General features: G+C 33.0%; 1 protein-coding gene across 1 annotated transcript in view; it reads right to left on the bottom strand.

The window, feature by feature from the left end:
• The window catches only part of LOC108755213 (TOX high mobility group box family member 3-like), a 242,846-nt gene that overhangs the window by 51,542 nt on the left and 167,298 nt on the right, over positions 1–24,006 (bottom strand). The window contains exon 6 of the mRNA XM_018498101.1: positions 14,932–15,050. Within this exon, the coding sequence (XP_018353603.1) occupies positions 14,932–15,050 (119 nt within the window). The remainder of the gene's footprint in view (positions 1–14,931; positions 15,051–24,006) is intronic.

Raw genomic sequence — 24,006 nt, forward strand, 5'->3', positions numbered from 1 at the left:
TCGGATTATGCGAATACTTGCGACAATTGAATTTATTCTGTTATTTTTTATTGTACTAATGTCTGAAGAGGGCTCAAACTGGTAGCCGAAACTTGTTACTTGTAATGTATTAGTTTATAGTTTTATTATTTATTATTTTTTGGCGTGATGTTTCATCGCGTTTAATACAATATATAATTTTATGTAAAAATTAAAAAATGTGGTTGACTCTTACTTCGCCCGCTGATTGAGTTTTGTTATTATGTTTTGAAAGAGTCCTTTGAATTTGTTTATTTATTTGATTTATCAAGTGCTACTACTACAACTTTTCCCTTACGTACGTCAATAATATTTGTGGATTATAATAAACTGTTTGATGTTGACATTTCAAGAATATAAAATAACATTTCAGAATACCGTAATGATATCCGAAAAAACACCTACTCGGCCATAGCAAAACACAGAGTAGATCATAACCATGATTTTGATTGGAATGGTACCGAAATTCTTGATCTTGACAACAAACGTTTCCTTTACAAACGACGTATTTCGGAAATGTTATATATCCAATTACAAAAAACAGGTTAAACCTTCAATCGGATACTGAATTCTTACGCATATATAATATATATAACGCATATATCGATTCTTAACCATTTACATGAAGTTTAATTTACGCACATGCTTTGAATTTACTATACTTTGTTTTCTCTATATTGCGGTTTCTCTCGTGTCTTTATTATTAATTTATAATACTAGCATGTCTTATTATACAAGGTGTCCCGTTTTAATGTCTCACCCAAATAACTTTTTTTTGATCTTAGAAAAAAAAGTTTCAGAAAAAAGTTGTATAGCTTTGAAGAGGACATAAGGTGGTGTCATTAGTTTTTGACCTTGAATAGTTGCTTAAAGGATATCTTCAATTTCTTAAATAGAAATCCTTAATTTTTATTGTACATTTTTGTAGGCCATCTCGAGAAATTTCCAAAACACTATAATTAAGTTTATTTTTATTAAGTACTTTTCAAATTATAAGGTTTGCAAGTTACACTGCCGACATTAGCATTATCCAAAGTGTCCGACCGACGGCTAAAACTTCTTGAATGTTGTTCAGAATTATGATCTAGATAATATATCTTTGATTCAAACGTTGACCTCCGTGAGAAGCGCGTTTCACGTTTAATTCACTAGAATATAAAAACTCAGGGAATTTTTGTTTCTTGAAATGTGACAAAGGTGGCTATGCGGGTGAGTACATTACTTCCTACTCCTTCATGCATTGTTAGCAACATATTTTTTTTTTACACAGAATTTCATCAGTTCGTTCTTTGCCACTGGACTTACCAACCACGTGTCAATGTAACGAGGATGGGATCGAATCGTCGCCCACCCGTTTGGTCATATGGAAGTAGAAATGTAATTATATACTCAACACACTAAAGATGGCACGAAACGAAGCCGAAACGTCTGTAGTATTATTCACATTTTATTAATTAAAATTTTTGCGATTCAAAAATTCGATAATTATCTTCGTACTAATTACCGTAAAACTCTCATTAGCACGAATTGTTTTTTATCTTATTTGACATTCTCGAGAGTTACTCTTTGTTTTTATTTTTATATAAAATAACGTCGTTTACATTAGATATGTTTCTTGTTGTATTTTTTTGTTCAGTAAATATGGTAAAAATCTATTTCTATGAATGTTTAGTATTATTGATTTTCAAGTTTACTAAGTTATTTTCTATATTTTTTATAAAATTCTATCGTAATAAATTCCTCGTTGCAGGGAGGGAGACAGAAATTTTCTCCTAGTTGGAGTAAACTTTGAACTTCTACGGAAAAATCACTCGTAAAATTAATAAACCAATTATTATTACGATTTTTAATCAAACTTTTAGTATAAAATTAAACATTTTTAAATTAACTTCATAGATAAAAGTATTATCTAATACAGCAGGTTTTTCGAAACTAAATCTTTTTTTATTATTGCAAGTATCTGTGTTCCCGTTCATGGAAAACATATTATTGTCGTGTGTTTGTTCTAAACAGTGCAATAATATTTGGTGCTATTTAGTTCGTTGAGGTGGTGATTGGTTTTTTATTCTATTCATTTTAATTTTTTCAATATGCATTTTCTTTTGACTGTGTACTATTTAAAAAAAATTAAATAAATCTAAACAGTAAGAATTTTATTTTAGACCGTATATACGTGACAACACAATCAATATTAGAAATTAAAATGCCTATAACGGTCAAAGCTGGATCTTTAATTCTTAAATAATTCAATGTGAATTGTATATATACTATATATGTATATACCCGTATATATATAATATTTATAGTTATTCTAACTGCATGTCGAATTAGTTTTCCGAACTTATAAACGCAATTAAACTATTGTAATAATATCACAAAATGTAAATTAAATTCACAAATAATTTTTAATAATTCGATGCTTAATCAGGCATCATATTAGAAAGATGTTAATATGCTGAAAAACTGTAAATAAATTTAGGACTTCCGGAGCGAGTGAGTGTGGACGCGTCCATAAGAGACTTCTTCTTGTTCTTCTTATTAGTTAGTGGCTCCTACCTTCCATATATATTAAACGGAGACAATATCACGATGTTAAATTGTACGTAAACGTTGATAGATGGATAATGTTATCTTGGAGGTTTCGGCGTTGCGAGGCAAAATAATTCGCCATTGAAAACGAAGCCTAAAGAGGTTCCGTTACTCGCACAGAGTGTCGCGCTGGGACAGGATAGAGGGTCCGGACCCGACGCAAGCGCACGCGCGCGTGCAGAGTGCCGCGAGTTGACGCCGCGAATGTTTGAGTTATAATAGGCGGTCACATGCAAGAGTAAAGCTTACAAAAAGGCGACATATTTTAGCCGAAGGCATAAAGGCCTTGCATAAAAGGTAGAGTTTATGACTTCAAGAGGATCGAATGGGTTGTCCGATGTTAAGCTTCGAAGTGCCGTGCGAAGTGGGAACTCATAAGGTTCTGTGAGGGGGTAAAGAAAAATTATATGAGCTAGGTCTTGATAGAAGCCACAGGGGCAAAAAGGATCGTCTATCAAATTTTTTCGGAAAAGACTTGAATTGGAATTATGATTGCTTCTCAAACGATTTATAGTGGTGATGGACATGCGGGAGAGATGAGAGTCATGAAACCATGGTTTACCATTTACAGAAGGGTGGAAATTACTAAAATAATAAGTTGTTACGAGATGTCCTTTTAATGAAACTCTTGAAATCCGCGTTTAGACATTTTTTAGAAATATGGAATAAATCAGAGTATGGAGCTTTAAAGTTAGTATCCAAACCTTCATGTATTGCCCTCTTGGCTAATTGATCTACGATCTCGTTACTTTGTATGCCATAGTGAGACGGGATCCAAATGAAGGTCATAAATATATTTCTAAATTTGGTCTCTTCAATTAATGCACGTATATAGTCAATGATGTAGTTATTTTTGTCGAGGAGGCTCTTTTAATCTGAGAAGATTACAATGCGATTCAAATTTCTGTGGATAGCTATAAATAAGACATTGTAGATGGCCCAAGCTTCAGCCGAAAATACAGAAGCAGAGGAGGAGAGTTTGAACATGTGTCGTAAATCCAACTGGGGAGAGTAAAGCCTACAATAGCAGAGCCGACGAATGTACCATCCTCAGATTAAGATCCATATAAAATACGATGGCTTGGGAGATCAGATCTCTAAAGGTGACGTCAAAGACGAGCTGAACTAATTCGGAAGGTCCAGAGCGGAAGAATTTAAGAGCTTTAGGCGGAGGTTTAATATAATCAATGCATGTAATAGTAGAATAAAAGAAATTTTGAAAAACGGGAAGAGCGGGGGAAATATACATATCATTTTTATACTGCCATATATAAAAAAATATAGTTGCTGACGAGACATTTTTTAGTAGATATGCATATTGTGAGAGTTGTAGCACAGTTGCAAAGTTCCAAGAGCTTTTTGACAACAGGGTCGTCCCGTATAAAAATAACTTTAAGGAAATATGTGGAGGTCAGGAATTTGAATCTGTGGTGCAAAAGTGGAAGTTTAGATTCAGCATGCATTATATTGATTGGGGTGGATACGCGATAACATTAAGCCAATCGCAGCGCTTGGTTTTGTATCTTTTGTAATTTTCCAAGATCTTGATTATTATTCAGAGCAAAGATAAGAAAAGCATACTCGAAAGAAGTTCGAATCATAGAGTTGTATATGTAAAGAAGCAAAGAAGGGCTAGCGCTCCATCAAGTTGTTTTTAAGAGCGGAAATAATAGTTTAACTTTTTCCCTTTGTTAATTACATGTGCCATATGTTGCCTATCTGAAAGTTTGGGGTCCAATATTATATCCAGAAATCTAATTATTGGAGAAGGGAAAATATCAGTTTCCCCCAGCTTCACCGAACAGTTAATATAAGGATTCTTATACTTTTTAGAGAAAATCATCAATTGAGTTTTGGTGGAGGAGATCTCAAGGCCTCTGTTATTCAAGAAAAATTGAATGTTATTAAGAGAACATTCTATTGATTGTTGGGCGACTCTAGTGTTAGTGTAGTAGGAGAATACAATAATGTCATTCGCAAATTGGAGCAAGTGTACGTTTGGTAATAAAAAATCGTTAATATCTCTAAGCTAAAAATTGAAGAGCGTGAGACTGAGTACTGATCCTTGAGGGGTGCCTTTACGTGAGTGTTAGATGAAGGAAAAAGATCCCTGTACCACAAATTGAACTCTGCGAGAGGCAATTAAATTATTGATGAATTTAATAAGGAGAGGGGAAAAACTCAAATTGATGAGATGGATTAGTATGTGAGGTAGGACATTATCAAAAGTGGATTTAATACAGCCACTGTGCATTGAGAAGAAGATAGGCCTTGTAAATGTGAGCGGACAAGATAGTAAAGTTATCTTGGGAGGACTTAAATTTCCTAAATCCAAACTGGTTGATTGGGAATAGCAAAGTGAGAGGTGAGGAGGGTGACTCAGAAAGCCAAGTCTATTCAGAATCATACACTTTAGGAGCTTTAGCATACAGGATGTGAGTAATATAGGTCGATAGCCCGCACCATGGGCTTTGGAATTAAATGAATAATAGTGTGACCATTGTGCAAAAAAGATGGAGAAAAGATGAGATTTACTAAAGAGAGTAAAGAAAAAAGTTTATCCGGGAAAGCTTTAATGAGACGGTAATCTATACCGTCCAGGCTGGGACTGGATGATATCCTTACAGCATGAAGGGTGGCCCTGATTTCATTAATAGAAAACGATGAGTCGAGCCATGCAAGAGATTTCGGAGTCCTGTCTGGGACAGTGGATGTCTCCGGAAAGCAGGGGGACAAAATTTATCTATGACTTCTTGAATTTGAAACGTTCCGTTAACCGAGAGGTTATTAATGAGGGACGAGGGCGGAACAAGACGGCGATTCTTGAAATGTTTGAGCATGCGCCAGACTTCCGTAGAAAAGGTGCGAGAGCTGAGATTTTCGCAAAAAGTTCTCCAGCCTTTTCGCATAGCACGTCGGAGAGTTCTTCGAACTCTCCCGATCGACTCTCAATATGCCACGTAGTTTTCAGTAGTCGTAACCTGTTTAAAAGCCTTTAGATATGCGGCCCGAGACTTAACCGCCTTATCACATTCCGGATTCCACCAAGGCGCAGGGAGAGGGCCCGAAAGGATCACCAGGGATGTATTGTTGTTGTAAGAATGTTTGGAGTGTGAGTGATTCCCAAGGCTTTCTAAAATGTGGCGAGTGAATGTGTTGTATCCTTCTAGAGAAACTAAAAAAGCACTTGCCGAGGTTTCATCAACAATTTCCCGTGCATGTTCCGCCAATCAGTGGTTTGCACACAACCATTGCTCGCGCGTGAGGCAAATTTTATTAGAGAAGAAAGAAATAGATTTAATTTGCAAGTTGATATCGATATAAATAGAAAAGTAATCGCTACTCCATGAATCACACCCAACATCGCAGATCGGTAAAATATTTGAAGAAGAGAACACGAGATCAATAGTGGAAGGGACTCTAGTGGGATGATTAAGGTTGGAGTGGAATCAAGATTAAAACAAGAGAGATTATAAGAATCTGTCAAATCTGCAAGAGCCAGTAGAATTGGTTCTAGAGGAACCCCAAAGAGGATGGTGAGCGTTGAAATCTCCAAGGAGAAGAACAGAATTAAAAGAGTTGATAAAAGAAAAGAGAGAGTTCGCAATGTTTTTAGGGAAAGGGGTATTGGGATGGCGATATACAGCTACAATTGTGAGTAGAGAATTAAAAAAGACCTTGGATAGCTAGCATTTCGACTAAAGGGAAAAGAGGCGGTAGGTTTCCCAAGACTTGATATTTAATTATATTACATATGAGGACTGCCATACCTCTAATGTCTTTATTATTAGAATCTAAATGTAAGCAATCAAAGCCTCTAATCGAAAAGTCCTAAGTGGAATTAAGGCACGTCTCCGCAATAATAATACGTCCATACTTTCAACAATTTTTTCTATTTCAGGTTTCTTAGAGGCAGCACCGCGGCAATTCCAGAAAATTGATTTGATGGATTGAGGATTATGTTGAGACTGAAAAGAATGATGATAAAGATTATTGTTCATTTTAGATATTATAAATCAATTGATCAAGCGTCTTATGGATTTCGTAAGCAGTTGCCAATTTGTAGGTCAGAAGAAGATGAAAGCATGTTGCCAATAATTTTCTGTAGCAGATTAGAGAGGATAAAAATGAGGTTCGTAAGCTCTGAGATAGAAGAGTTGGGGAGAGTGGTGGGAGAATGAAAAGGGGGAGAGGGGGTGGAAGGGGAGAGAAGATTGGTAAGAGGAGTACCCGGGGAGCGGGGGGAGAGAAAAATGGAGAGCTCTCCATCTGCCGTCAGGAGCGATGAGGCAAGATCTATGGGCATTGCAAAGATCGTCCGAGGGACCATTGGATGGGACTTCCTGGTGGGGGGCTGATGGGATGTCGTACCCGTTGAGGCTGAATTCTGTGGCATGATTAAAAATTCCCTGGAGGGATCCGCACTTTGTCGTTATAAAATTGGATGGGTTCGAAGGTTTGCGGGTGACTTAATTCTGGAATTGATCCGAATAATTCATAAGGGTTAACGTTAGAGAAATTGGGAAGAGAAGAAGAAAAATGAGGGGAGAGAGGCAAAGAAAGGGTTCTGGAGGGAGAGGTGATGTCTGGGAGGAAGAGGAAAAAAGGGGAGAAAGGAGTGTGAAGGAAGAAAAGAAAAATCACCGGGGAATGAAGGGGAAGAGAGTAATTTGCAGTAGAAATACCAAGCCTATTGCGAGCCTCAGCATTTTCAAGGGCTGCGTATTGATATACCTACTTCTGTCTGAAGTACAAGGGGCATTTATTAGAAGAAGGAAAATATTCCTGTCCACAATTACAGCATTTGGGGAGAAGACTACGGCGAGGACAATCCTCCAACTTCATATACTTGCTCTGCCCACATTTCGCACATCGAGCTGCGCTCTTGCATTCTGAACTGATATAGCCAAACCTCAAACAAGCATAGCACATTAGGATGCGAGGGATATATGGAAGCACCGGAAAAGAAACATGCATAAAAGTAAGTGCACGAAGAAGATTTTGGCCTTGGAATTTAGTCAAGACGGATTGCGTAGGGATAAGTTCATCTTTTTCATCTTTTTGTACCTTGTAAAAGAGTCTGCGGACTAAACAATCTTAACCGGAGAAGAACACATTGAAAATTGTTTCTTCAGAGACACATCTTGCGGCACATTTTTTATAATGCTAGATCGCATGACTCTAAAAAACGGAATAGCTGCTTTAAGATTATGTGCCTCAAAAGCATCCGTGTGGATGGTACAAAGACTGTTGACTTTTTCAAAATTATTGAGAGAAACCGAGATCTTTGTTGCGACCCGCCGACTTAAACTCGACTAAGGAATTATTATCAACCAACTTTAATACCATACAGCTAATGATTGGATTTAAGTAGAGACATTACTTGAGATTTTTTGTAGAAGAACTACATAAAGTGGTATATATTTAGAAGAATACCTGCAAATTGTATCCAAAGGATTCGTTAGCGACTTGCCCTTGGTTGAGCCATCCGATGATGGCGACTTACGGGGAAGAGGTTCCCCTAACAAATTCCTCTGATAGGCGCTTCTTGCTGACGCGACACGAGACCGCCGTCACTGCAGCGTTCTCCTCGCCACGAGTCCGAAAAAGTCATATCAGCGTTTCCACTAGAAATAGGAATCTCACTATTTAAATCCGGATCTTCCGTAAATTTCATAGACTCATTTTGAATGTCGGATGTAGAGCTCCCCATCTCCCTCTGAGGGAAGAGAGAAACGAGACCTTGCTAAGTTTTTACGAATAACATCTTGCGGCAAAAAAAAAGTTTTACTCGCCGAAACTTCATCTGCAACAATGCGTTGATTATTTTCTTGTTCTTTAATGAATTTCTTACCTCTCTTTCCTCGCGACATGACAGACGAGGGCGTTAACGGCAATACCTCAGTGGGTTGCGTCACTTTAGCGTTGTTTAATCTAATTGGCGATGAAGCTCTGGATGTCTTATTAATATTATTAATAAAAGTGTCAAATTCCTCTACTATCGAAATTGACGAGAATGCATGGCTCGAAGACGCGATAGGACTATCGGTCTGCTTATCACCCGGATCGAGGACTGAGAGGTCCGCGGGAGGGCCCCTCCGCATGCCACTACCACTCAAAAAAGCACGAACCGAGAAATGGAATTCAGGGAAAAACAATAAAAATGCCCAGAAACGGGGAAAGAGGCAAAGAGAGCCTCGAAAGAAACGCAAGGAACGCAAGCAGTATTTAGAGAACTCGCGGTGCGAGATTTGAGAAAGCGCACGCGTGAGCACGTCCGCACAGGTTGACCACCCAAACTGTAATCACGCGTAAGAGATTAAAATTTTTGTGAGGCAGAAAGCGAGTGAGGAGAAAGTGGTGAGAGAGTGGAGTGTGGATGGAGGAGCGGATAACAGAGTAGAAGTGGAGTGATTGGAGGATGCGCGCGCGCGCGTGTGAGAGAGAGAGAGATTAGACAGGCCGAGTGGAAGGAAGTGAGGTTAGAAAGAGCGTAAGAGGTGAGAGAAGTGAGAGGGGGAAGGGAAAGGTGGGAGCGCGAGAACGGGAAGGCAAGGCCGGGAGTAAGCGTTAGTGTAGAGAAAAAACATAAGGAATAAAACATGGGACTGAGAATAAGCAGTGGTAGAGGGGTGAGCAAATGTGAAGAGAACAGAGGCACGAAGCACGTGAAGAAATATAGGAAAGGGAGATAAGAAGAGATGGCGTCCAGTGAGAGCGATTGGAAAAGTGGTGACAAGATTGGGAAGTAAGTAGCGGGAAGGGTAAAAGAGATGGGAGAGGGGGAGAGAAGAGGAGAAGGGGAGAGAGGTAAGAGAGAAGTAAATATTTAGGAAAAGTAGAAAGACAAGGAGATCGCCTATAAAGAATGCAGAGGGAGAAGAGGGTACATTTCGGATATATTAAAGATGGATGAAGGAAATAAAGGAGAGATGGAATAGGATGGAGGATAATCTGGCGGAGATTAAGAAGGAACTAAAAGACATAAAGAAAAGAGAGGAAGAGTGGAGAAGAGAGTATGAAAAAATGGGAAAAATAATTGAGGTATTGGAGAAAAAATAAAAGAGGGGAAGAAAAATAGAGGCGATAGAGGAGAGAGTAAAGATACTGAAAGAGAAAGAGAGAGAAAAGGATACAAGGAGAGCAGAGGGAGGGGAAAGAAGGGAATAAAAGAAAAAGCAAGAGTAATGGAGGAAGCGTGGGAATTAAAGGAAAGGCAGAGAAATATTATACTAAAGGAGTTCAGAGAGAAGGAGAAAATAGAATGCAAAATAGAAGGGTTAATAAAGAGGATAGCGGCAGAGAAAAATTAAGGAGATAAGGAATGTCAGAAATAGGAAAGAGGGAAGGGGTAAGATGAGAGTGAGAATTTTTTAGAGAAAAGGGGAGGGATGCAAGGGAAATAAGCAAATAGAAGCAAAGGGAAGAAGAATTTATGGAGTTAGAGAAAGTAGATAAGGAGATAGACATAGAGAAGAAAGATGGGAAAAAATTAGAAGCTCAAGATTTAATATAATAGATGGTATGGAAGAGTGAAAGAGGAAGAAATTCCAGGATATCTGAAGAAAAGCTGGGCAGAAAATAGATGGAAGAGAATGGCTAAATATAGGCTGGGGGGTGCGATGAGGGAGGGAATGTATTGGTGGAAAGAGGAGGATAGGAAATGCAGAGTGTATAGATATAAAAGGGAGACATCAGAGTATGTATGAGGAGTGTGAAAGATAGGGAGCGGAGGTGGCAAGAGATAGTATTGGGGAGAAAAGAGAGGAGATATTGAGGCGAGAAAGGAAAGAAGAAAAGAGTTCTAAATGCATAAATACGTCTACTAAACTAATAAATCATAAAATTAGTACAATATTATCAATTTTAACTATTAATCACTTCAATATTCACAAGGACGCGAACTCTCGTAAGGATATCGGTATTTCAAAAAAGAAGTCTCTAATAATTATGTGCATCATATTATAACGTAGAAATGATAATGAAATCGATTTCAAATCGATGTCGACTCGACGTCGAAAGCATCAAATCGACATCGAATCGACATCGATTTCATTGTCACTTCTCACTAGGTATTCCGATAGCAAGAGATGATATATTTTATGATATAAATATTAATGCTAAACAAGATACTAAATATATAGATAATAAAGAACCACAAAGGATTGAAAAAACTGAGGACTACCGACGGAGCACTATTGTGAGCAAGAGTCAGGATCGAGGTAAAGCCGGACTGCTCGGATAAAGTTAATTGCAAATGGCGCTCAGACATAAAAATTCATTCTGTTCAGCGGACTCCCTCCCAATTAGAGGTCACGAATCAGGACCATTTTCGTTTCATGGAGTTGAGTCTTCTTCTTTCTTACTTTGTGATCTGGATTTAAACGCGCTCATTGCATAGAATTGCATGAAGAGCATGAATTTAAATTTTGTCGGAAAGTATTGAACTAAAAACTATCGCATATCAGTAAATGATATGATGATCACTTTTGGCAATATCGATTTATTTAATTTGTTCAAAAAAATTCATTTAAAGAAAATTCGCAAGAAAAATTGTGTTTTTATCTATGGCTGCGTTCAGCAGAAAAAAAAAGTTTAACAACTGTTGCACAATTCTCTAATTGGTTTGTATATTTAGGTTTAGTAAGGAACTTAAAAAAGAGCAATACATATTATTTGTATAAAATATTCAATAACTATACCAAATTATAATAAATTCAATATCAAAATAAATAAAGATATAATCAAAATGATACTATCTTTAATTTTTAATAATGCTAATTCGAAAAATAACTGTACTTGCGTATCTTTTAATTTGGTCATTAAAAAAAAAATCTTCAAAATTAAAAAAAATCAATATATTTGGTTGTAATAACCGTAAAATGGACATGTCTTTACAGCCATAACCGTTAAGATATGTCAATCTTATGGATATCACAATTGTACTGTAGTTTTTATTAGGTACTTGAATTAATTTTCGCTGTTTCTTGCTACAAAAACTCATGTTTATTTCATCAAAAAAGTACCTGATATTTTATTCACAATATTGTCCATCAAAAGCTATAACCTTTTCCCATTTTTCGGGTAACAAATGGATTCCGCAATAAAAAAATTTAGGTTTTTTGAGGCAATCCAGTCATCAAGCTATTTTTTGATATCTTTCACTAACAAATGATGACTTTCAGCAGCATTTCTTGAGATTAAAACAGAAAAGTAATGCTTTCCTGCTCTTTTTTTGGTACAAAACCCAATATTTTTAAAAAATATAAATAATAAAGAGCATACAGCCACAACAATAGATGTTAACGTAAGTCATATATTTAAAATTCACAAATAAATAAGTAGACGTTTCGGTCAAGATTTGACCATCATCAGTACACAAGATGACAAAAAATGAAGATCTTACCTATGAGAAACTAATTAACACTAGTCGGAAGATGTTATAGTAATATTAAATTAGAATTACATAAAAAATTATTGAAAATAAATTATATAAAATTACAAACGCAATGTTCGCAAATTAAAATGGTGAAATAATTTTTTCCCCTTCGCTTGTGTGTGTGTGTGTGTGTGTGTGTGTGTGTGTGTGTGTGTGTGCGTGCGTGCGTGTGTGTGTGTGTGTGTGGTATGAATTGACAGCGTGAATAGAGATCAAGAGAGTTGAGTAATGTTTCTTCTGATATAATACTGTGTTACAATTCCTGTTATCTTAAGAAGCGATGAGCAACTTTGTGTAAAAATACGGAATTTCCCAGTTCTATCAAAAAAAACTTTGTCTTCTTCACACTAATACCAACGCTTCCAATATCATAACAATTCGAGAAATTAATTTGAAATTGTAATGCAACAAAACTTACCACGTATCTTATGGCACGAAAACTCACAAATAAGACCCGGAATAAGTAACAAACTTTTGGAACTTTATTAAAAATTATTTCCGACAATTATGAAGACCCGTCACAAACGGGAGTCTATTTATATTATGCGAGGAAAGGAAAGGAAATGAGAGTGGAGAGGGTGACACTAAATGTGGGGAGAGGAACTATTTCCAATGAGTGGAAGATAAATTTCAGAAAAGCGTTCTGTGTTACTCTGTTTATTAAGGCCGTTTTCTTATCGTTTAATATGTATCATCTCGGAGACCATCCTTTTATAATAAGAATGTTCAGAATCAATAATACTAGAATTTTCCCAATTAATCGTATAATCACTTTCCAGTTTATGCAACATTTTTAATACGATAAGAAATTGTATTCTTTGCATCCAATCAAATGTTACATACTGATTATTAAAGTCTATTGACAGTACTTTTAAATAAACCAACAGTCACTTTCGGTCATGTTGAAATAGTAGAAATACTAACCTCTTCCAGTTAACAGCGAAAATTAATTCACCTATATTGGTTCTTATAATCAAAAAATATATTGATGGGTGACTTTTGAGCGTGGCAATTGTAGTCTTTTTTTCCATGTACTTTACTCATAACGTGTAGTGCTAATGTTCAGATTGTTTAAAAAATTGTTTAAAAGTATTTAAAAGCTGGAACTCTGAAGAAAACCTATAGAAAGCAGCGAAAATATTGCAGAACTATCGGAAATTGAACAGCTAAAAGGAACAGAATTTTGTATCAACGCGAACTTTTAATCCTTTATGGTCTTTCTGGATCAAAATGATCCGAGCATCGTTTTTCACGCTAAATTCTAAAACCTTTCTGCCTTCGGAAGAGCATTTACCATCTATTAAAGGTTTGAAGCATCAATTATTGATAGAAATGCTTTTTAATCTCACTATTAGTATGCGTTTAACAGCCATTCGCGCAAATAGCGTTTTAGTTAAAAGATTTATGATTTACATTTTTGCAAAAAATATTAAATTGCAAAAATAAGCAAGATGTGGATTGTGTCCTTCAAGTAAGGATAAAAGAAACGATCAGGAAAGAATGTCCGCCTACGACTTATGTGTGATAAATACACTCTCTAAATCTGAAGTGGATAATCTACTAAAGTGACATACTTGGTACTGAATTACCAGAGTATCATAGCACATTTGACACTAAATAATCAGTAAAATTCAACCATAAGAGAAAAGAAGTTTGAGCATTATATAGTTAAAATACTGATATTTGCATGCACGTTCTAGCACATTGTAATTCCAATCTTACAATATCATATAAGTTGAATGCGCTACACTTATATACTAAAGCAAGATTCGCTATAGATTAGGGATATCACATTTCATTCATTAATTAACAGTGGCATACTTGGCACTGAATCAGTGATTATCTACTGATTTAGATTTAAAGAGCAGACTCTATTTGTATACTGTAGTGCTCTGAGAGTGCTGTAGCAAAAAATAATATTTTCTATGTATTTTTTGTATTTTACATTTTTCACCTATATTTGTCTTCAGTATTAATAATAATAATAATAATAATCTTTACATTAATAATAACTTAAACCAATACTAAATAGTCTTTTACTAAAATTTAACATCTTTTTTTACATCTAAAAAACAACCATCTTCTATCTTTAAAATAGATATAATTTTTGAAACGTGTGTAATCATATTATTTTTTTTTTTCAAAGTACATCATCTCAAGAGTATTAGACTAAAATTGCATTTAAAAATAAATTGCATTTATAAATTTAAAAAGTTATAATTTTTTAAGTAAAAATACATATTTACATTTTTTTTTGTTAAGATTAAATTTTTCAATAAAACGCCATTGTTCCATTTTCTTAAAGAATGAAATTATATACTGTATATTTTTGAAACCATTGCAACTAATACTATTGATTTGGTAACACTTTAAAGATAGGTCGGATCATTTTAACCCACAGTAACCATCATATGATTATTTTTTTTGAAGAGGGATCATGAATAGTTAATATAAAAAAAAATTTATCCAGTTGTCGTGCGTGCGCGGATATTAACAATATTTTCTCTCCGGCCGGATAGTAAAAAAGGGCCAGATAAAACCAAATTCTAGATACTTCCGGTACACCCCTACTCATTATTACATCTGGCTTACATACATATATCTAATTGGTTTGGCTCTATACGCTTACTTGGCTGCCCTTATGGCCTTTATGTATTCTTACAATATTTCTTTCGATAGAAGGAGCCAATTTAAAGGCAACGCTGCTTCCCTTCCCACTTTGTACGCGATTTCTTGTTGACCGATTTGAGCAACAAATTAGCACATAAATAGCGCTAAAGTTAATGAAACGAAGCGAACTTGATTTGTGATAGTAAGGAATCTGTTTAACAGAGATATTTCAAATTTTTTTACTATTTTATAAAGATAAAAATATTATTACTTACTTCTGTGGCTCATTAGGATCTCTCTTTTTCTTCTTTTTTTGGGGCTTCGTTTTTCTTTGATTTTTTGTCCCAACATCAGCTGCTTCTGGCGATGGTGGCTCATGCTTTACCATAGCAATCTGGAATAAAAAAAAAGTATTTAAAAAATATTCAAAATTTTGTAACTATCAAATATTTTGGAAAAATTGTTAATTACAAATTGATTTGTACACTCTTTTTCGGGATGATGGTATTAATGCAGTAGATACTAATTATATTGTATAAAAATGCTTTGAACTCTAAACTGTTATACAAAATATTGTAAACATTAAATATATTTTTCACATGTAACATAAATAATAAATCTAAGAACTCTTCCTATACAAAACAAATAATAATAAGTAAAGGGCAAAGTAAGAGTCGACATATTTCTTTGAAATTAACCGAAGAATATATTACAATTAACAGAGGTAAAATTACATAAAGCAAAAATAAAATTAAAATTAAGAAAATAATTACAAGTTACAAGTTTCGGCTACCGGATTGAGCCCTCTTCGGACATTAACATAACGAAAAAAATCATAGAATAAAATCAATTATCGCAAATGATCGCATATTCAAAGCATTCACAGTTCGGGTGAGTCTTGATGTAGAGTTCGACATTATTTCCGTACGATTGAACAGTCAAATGTATTAAAAATATCTTGGCAAAGCTCTAGTTGATAAAAAAGATAAAATAAAAACTTCTTACCAAAAAAACGCTCGTTTGAATATTTTACAGATGATTTCTAGTGAGTTTTTATTTTTAATTAAATTTCCGATATGTTAATTTATTTACGTGGATATTTTTTTGGTAAGGAGTTTTTATTTTATCTTTTTTATCAATTAGAGCTTTGCCAAGATATTTTTAATACATTTGACTGTTCAATCATACGGAAATAATGTCGAACTCTACTTCAAGACTCACCCGAACTGTGAATGTATTGAATGCGATTGATATGCGATCATTTGCGATAATTGATTTTGTACTACGGTTTTTTTCGTTATGTTAATGTCTAAAGAGGGAGGGGGGGGGGGGGCTCAATCCGGTAGCCGAAACTTGTAACTTGTAATTATGTTCTTAATTTTAATTTTATTTTTGCTTTATGTAATTTTACCTCTGTTAATTGTAATATATTCTTCGGTTAATTTCAAAGAAATGTGTCGACTCTTACTTTGCCCTTTACTTATTATTATTAGGTAACATATTATTACCCTTTAATAAATATATGTAAATAATAACTGATATCAATGTGTTTAATTATAATTATATGAAATACGAGGGTCGTTTGAAAAGTCCGTGCAAAGTCAGAGAGATGGCACTACTGGCGCGTATCAAGGTTAGATTTAGTTAGTAGCATCTCTTGGAGGAACACACACCAAGTTACAGCCAGATCGGTCTATTTGTTTGTGTTTGGCATTCATTTGAATCGAGGAAGTCGAGTGATTTTCACGATAACGCACCAGCTCACACCTCAGCAGTTGTGGTCGCAAAATTAATGGAATTAGGGTTCCAACTCGTCTCACATCCCCCCTACTCTCCAGACTTGGCTCCCTCGGACTACTATTTGTTCCCCAATATGAAGAAATGGCTGGCGGGAAAAAGATTTTATGGAAACGAGGACGTGATTGCAGAAACAAATGGCTATTTTTCAGACTTGGACAAATCCTATTATTCGGAAGGGATCAACAAATTAGAGCAGCGTTGGACGAAGTGTATAAGCCTAAAAGGTGACTATGTTGAAAAATAAAAAAAGTTTACCCCAAAAAATTAAGTAGTTTTTATTTTTGCACGGACTTTTCAAACGACCCTCGTATATATACGTATGTACATATGACGGAAAAAATTAATTTAATTCAGAAAAAAATTTAATCGAATATAATGTCGAATATTAATACTTTCTTTGGGATCCATATAAAAGTTCTAATCTTGGAAATAAAAAGACCTGGATATGGCACACCTAGATCTTTTTATTTCCAAGATTAGAATTTTTTTGTCTTTAAAAGATGGCTACCGTCTCGGATCAGAAACTAAGCTTTATGGTTTTATCTTTATATTCCATAAAACTTTAAATAATTTGCAACGAGGATTTCAGAAAATATCAGGCATTGAAAATTGCCATGGGGCAATATGGACCATATCATACTCAAATATAGCATTTAAGATAGTTTTTGCTGGTTGTAAGTTATAATATATTTTTGCTCCAATAATCTTAATCTTGATAAATGTTATCCAGATCATGATTCTGAACAACATTCAAGAAGTTTTAGCCGTCTGACACCTTGGATAATTGATGTTAATGCTGGCAGTACTGTAACTTTCGAGTCTTATAATTCGAAAAGTATTTAATAAAAAGTATTTAATAAAAAAATATTTCATTATAGTGTTTTGAAAAGCTCTCGAAATAAGCTATAGGAATATGTAATGAAAAGTAAAAGGTTCTATAATATTTAAAAAATTCTCGAAGTAGGAGTGCTCACCATGATAGGATAATTTCTATTCATAGTTTATGTATGTTAATTTTTGTTGTCTCTGAGGAAGACTCAAAAGTGAACCGAAAAAACATGTAAGCGCGTTTTAATGAATAAAGAAGTTTCACACTTCATAGATATATTATTTGCGCGACGTCTTCTGCGCTTGACTCGTACTGCTCGTACCTTTCCAGTTCTTTTTTTTTATTATCGACCTAAAACAGTATTCCTCATTTAACGTTTTAATCATAAGATAATTTAATTGTCGTGTTTTTTCTATTAAGTTGGCTAGCCTCTTATCCACTCTAAAATCAGTATGACACGTTTTGCGAGACGGAGTGCGCGTCAAAACGTAAGTAAAATCTTACTTATATAAATAATTGTAATAATGCGAAATGTTGATATTTTAATTTATTTTTACTCGTATTAATGTTTAATATCTCTTTAGATTAGAATTATCTATTTTTTTCCACTATAAGAATCTTTTTTTAAACCGTAACATGTGAGACCACAATCATACTAGAAATTAAAATGCCTATATAACGGTTGAAGCTAGATCCTTAATGTTTAAATAATTTATGAATTATACACTATATGTATTATATACTATACATGCATATACCATATTTGTAGCTATTCAAACTGCGCGCCGAATTGGTTTCCCTGACTAATAAACGCAATTAAACTATTGTAATAATATCACAAATTAAATTAAATTAATAAGAAATTCTTAATAATTTGATGCACAATCGGACATCACATTAGAAAGATGTTAATATGCTGAAAAACTGTAAATAAATTTATTGCGAAAAATATTATCTCTGCCGGGAGACGAACCTGGATCTCTTGTATTCCATACGAGCGTCCTAAGCCTTTAGATTACCGAATCCTTACTAATACTCTTTGCAATAATCGGTATATATAATAACGTCTTTCTTTCAGGCGACGTAATATAAAATAATAAGAACTTTATTTTAGACATAACATGTGAGAACACAATCAATATTAGAAATTGAAATACTTATAACGGTCGAGATCCGGATTCGACTCCCGGCCGAGATATTTTTCGCAATAAATTTATTTACAGTTTTTGAAAGCGCGCAGTTTGAAAGACTACAAATTTGGTATAGTATATGCATGTAGATATATGGTACATATATATATATAATTTACATTAAATTATTTAATCATTAAAAATCTAACTTTAATCGTTATAGGCATTTTAATTTCTAGTATTGATTGTGTTCTCATATGTTGCGGTTTAAGATTCTTATAATTACTATTTTTATGTTTTAAAAAGTTTATTTTATATTATTATTCTATAAAAGCACTGTTATTATTTATTATTTTCTTATGTTTGATTGTAAATTAATATGTCTTTATTTTTTAGTAAATCTTTTCATTTTTATTTTATTTTTAATTTTCTAGTTAACCAAATTTTTCTATTTAATTTCTAACCAAATTTTTAATTTTATAAAAAAGTAGACACAAAATTTTAATATTATATTTCATTATAAATATATTTTACTTGCTTTTACTTGCTTATGACAATTGTGTCCAATTATTTATCCAATTATTATAACTCTTAAATAATAAATTTGTGATGTGACATTTACGATTAGTGCCGCGCGCGCCCACTAATGTTTGGCTGGGAAGAGTCCGGGTTAATCATTAATTTAGTATTAATAAAATAAATATATCATACTCTTATTTCAATAAGCAAATATTTGCCTCAATACAGGGTGTTCAGTGTAACGGTCCGCACGATTTCCTAGATACCTCCGATAAAAAAAGTTTCCTTTAAAAAAAATTAAAAGGTGAATATTCATCTGTTTTATACAAGCTATAACATGCGATAAAAAAAATTAAAAAAAATTTTTTTAATAAGGAAATCAGTCTTAAATTTTTTAAATATAGCACCATACAATTTTATGTCTATAATATTGCAGAAGTCTTCAAGACGAATTCAAATCACTGTTGAAATGATACTTTTATTGATGTTTTATTGATTTTATTGCATATTTTATTAAATAAGTACATATGTGTATGTATGTGCTGTGTCTAGTGAGAGGAGTAAGTATTGCCATTACGAATAATGTTACAAATTTGATATTAAGTATCAATAAAATCAATAAAACATCAATAACAGTGACACATTTCGGTAATAATTTAAAACACTACTATGGAAAAAAATTGTATGGTGTTAAAAAATTTAAAATTAAGAGATCAATATATCATGGACTTAAAAATTTAAAAATAAAATAATTCAAAAAAGGACTATAAGCCAAGCAGGATTGTCGTGCTATAAATTTAACAATAAAATATATTCTTCAAAGTTACAAACGTTTCGACGAAGCTCATTTACACTAGCTATGAAAATCTGAGATTTATTATGACTGATTTGATATATGTACATTGAAAATGACTCGATGTGAATCGAAACGTTTATAACTTTGAAGAATATATTTTATTCTTAAATTTATAGCACGACAATCCTACTTGGCTCGTAGTCTTTTTGAATTATTTCATTTTTAAAAAATTTAAGATGGCTTTAATTTGTTATGAAAAAAAAAAAATTTTTTTTTAATTTTTTTATTGCATATTGCTTGTATAAAACAGATGAATATTCACCTTTTAATTTTTTTTTTAAAGAAATTTTTTTGTCGGAGGTATTAGGTGTACAAAAAAGTTCTGAGCTTTTTTTGTAAAATTCAATCTTTATTTAAAAACAAACGAAAAAATAGGCTTGCTGCGTAACGCCAAGCTGTTCTGCAAGCTCCTTTTCAGTTTGCGCAGAGTTTATATCCAGCAGTGCTTGCAATTCGTCCGTTTCAATCTTTTCAGGGCGTCCAGCACGCGATTCATCTTTAAGACTGAAATCTCCTTGGCGAAACTTTTGATACCACCTTTTGCATGTTGCATGACTTACAGCGTTCTCTCCATATGCAGCACAAATCATTTCAGTGGCTTCAGCAGCATTTTTCTTCAGATGAAACGCGAAGTGGATGGAAAATCGAATATGCTCTTTTGTAATTGCCATCGTGAACACTACTGATTTTTGAGGTTATGTGCATCAAACGCCAAACCGTATCGCATTTCAGGAGGTTAAATGTTACTGTTTTAAAACCCCAAAAGGGCGGGAAGATATATAAAATTTAAATTGTTATTTCGGTTGTATCAAATCTAAAGCTCAGAACTTTTTTGTACACCTAATATAAGAAATCATGCGGACCGTTACACTGAACACCCTGTATAGTAACAGTTGAAAAATTTTCTTATATTAATCACACATATATGTAGCCATATTAAAAATTTTTTTTATTTTAATTACATATGAAATAAAAACGGCTTTTGTTAAGCAATTAAATTTAGTTTAATCAATTAAATCAAACCAATTATTAATTTAATTCCATAAAATAATTAATACAAACCACAACAATGTAGTCAATTTCGCACAAGCGCGTTAATACAAACATCTTTTTAAAATGATTAAAATATAATTTACATAATCTAACAATTTTTTGTATAGTTTATAAATAATTTATCACAAGTTAAATTTAAATATATATGAAGGTCATCTAAAAAGTTTTGAACCTTAATATGAAAATGTCATTACTCGTAAAAATCCATTCTGGTACTGCAATCGTACATGTTTTGAAAGATACTTGTAAAAATTGTAGTCGTTTTGAATGCTCAGTTGTTTGACAGTCATTTGTATCAGTCGATGTCAGTATTTTTGTTTGATTAAAATTTCTGTCCTCCTAGCTAAACTTTAAGTCTAGGAAACAGAAAAATCAGATCTGGCTTCATTGAGAGCCAGATCTGATGAATATGGTGGGTAGTCAATCAATTCAAATCTCAATTCGTAAATTTTTATCACGGCGACCGTCGATATTCAATTTTTTCATTTTTTTCAAAAACAGACATCGATTGGCATAAATGACTGTCAAATAACAACGTCCAAAATAGCTACAATTTTCATTATCTTTCGAAGTTTGTACGATTGTACTACCAAAGTAATTGTAACGAGTAATGCCATCTTCATGTTAAGGTTCAAAACTTTTCAGACGACCCATGTATTAAATAAATCAGTCAGCATTTGATTTATAGGCAAATATAATATAAATTACTTTGTATTAATTACACATCTGCTTGATACAATTGAAGTATACAGTTATCAATATATTTACCTAACAATACAATCAATTTCTCGTTAGAGTTACAATAATATATCTTGTAGTTAATTGAAATATAATTTACTTGTTCTATACGAATCTCTTTGTTCAATTGTATAAATTATTTACCATGTTTTATATATTCAAATATATGAATCATACATTTGATTAATAGGCAAGTAGAAATTGTTTTGCATTGATTACATCTGCTTGATACAATCATCAATACATTAATTCGCGTGAAACATTCAGGATAGTTCGAGTAATAATTGAATGCTAAAAAGTTTTCAGACAAACGTACAATTATAGCTCAGCGTGTTACATTATTATCTCAGAGATCTTAGGTTTGAATACCGTACATGAGTTTTTTAAAATTGTAAATATCCAATATGCAGTTGTAATTAATACACACCGTATGTGAAACTAAAAAATAATTCTACATAAGAATAATAAAGAAAGTAAAAGAATTGTACGTAAAAATTACCAATTATTTTTTTTTAGTATAATATTCAAATTAATTACATTAATTCAAAGTCAAGTTGAATTTATTTCGAAATTAGTATCATCAATAACTTATCTAGTTTCTGTTATTTTGTAGTAAAGTTCCGTCAAATTTTATAAATATTTTATAAATATTTTATAGAACTAAATTCAATATTAATTTAACATAGGAAGTGTTCCTTCAATTCAATATTCTTTTAATTTACTATTACACGTCATTAAATCAAACTGATGTTATTGTTACAAATAAAAACATTAAAATTAAAATTAAGTCAATAATAAATATAATTGAATTAACTACTTATGTGTGTCAATCCGTAATACATGTGTTTAATTGATTCAATCTATTTTTTTGTTCAATTAACAGCATTTTTTCTCAACGTATATTGATCGTGTCTTTATGTGTAATTTTAATATATGCAATAACATTTGTTTTATGCTTTAAAATATATAATGTTATTAGCTTCTAAATATATTAAAAGATCTATTTGCGAAACAAATTGCTCTCAAGCAAAATATTACATAAATCTAAATATTATGCTAATATTTACAGTGACCACGCCTATTAAGTTCATACAGTTATTTTAGTCGAGGCTTTAATACAATCGAATAAAACTTAGATAGAAATTAAAGCTCTTTTATTGCTGATTTGTTGCTCAATTTCCAATTTTGTTACTCCAATCGATCCAGAAGACAGTGCCTGTGCTAACTTAAGGTTAAAGTTTGAAGTTAAAGATACAAGTTCAGCATCCACGCGCGAACAAAGATTGAATATGCGAGAACAAAGTCCGTTACAGGATATGACCATATATGGTTATATCGATCATTAAAATGCAAATGGTTCCTTTATATTTAGCTGCTTAATCGTGGGCAGCGGGATTTCGTATAATGAATTAAATTAACACGTTACGTTATGCGAGTGTCCGAAATCATATAATCCGATAACAGCAATTGATTACAAAGTATCACCAATGCGAGAGATTATAAATTAATTACAAAATGGAAGGGGCATATAAAAGTCAAGCGCGGTAGTTAGAACGCAAAAATCTTTTTATTCTTGACGTTCTTCTTATAAATTGACAACATATAATTAAGAAATTATAAGATAACGTGGTTTTAAGTAATAATAACATAGTTATGGCGATCAACTAAATTATAGCAGTGAGAAAATTAATTTATAAAAGGGGAAATAATTGTGAAGTGTTGAAGTTGCAAAAGTAAATGTCTTTTCAAAGCTTTTCGTGGTCTATCAGCGCTTCTCGTGAATTGTGAGTCCTAACTTTAGGCGGAACAAACTTAGGATATTTCTTTTATGGCACTGAAAGATACAACAATTTATTGACATATTGTACAAGTATTTCAATATGTCGAATTCTAAGAATGTTTCTTAGTAGTGTAGTTAGAGATTTTTTAAGGAATCGGATTAATCGCAAATCGCAAGCAACAAAATCAAGAGAATGTGATTAATCAAGATAGCCGATTAATTTACATCTTTGAGATATCATGCTGATGCAGGTTAGCTATATAAAGGTGGCTTTTAGGAGTGTAGCTATATAAAGGTGGAGTGACAAAATCGAGCAGCATATTCTCAATTAAAATATTATAAAAATAAGTAGTACATTTTTACTTATTAACTTTTTTTAATAGCTGTGCTAATTTTAACCTTAAGTTACCACAGTCGCTATTTTCTCCAAATCAACTAAAGCAACAAAATCGAAAATTGAGTAATAAATTAGCAATAACAAAACATTAAATTTCTGTTTTATTCGATTATGTTAAAAGTAGTTGTGTTAGCTTAATAGACGTTGAGTGACCATCCCAGACAACACACAATATTTATAAAATATTTACAAAATATTTATAAATATTTATAAAACTTATTTTAAATATTTTGACATATTTTTGTCAT

Source organism: Trachymyrmex septentrionalis, unplaced genomic scaffold, assembly GCF_001594115.1.
Source record: "Trachymyrmex septentrionalis isolate Tsep2-gDNA-1 unplaced genomic scaffold, Tsep1.0 scaffold86, whole genome shotgun sequence".
Classification (NCBI taxonomy): domain Eukaryota; kingdom Metazoa; phylum Arthropoda; class Insecta; order Hymenoptera; family Formicidae; genus Trachymyrmex; species Trachymyrmex septentrionalis.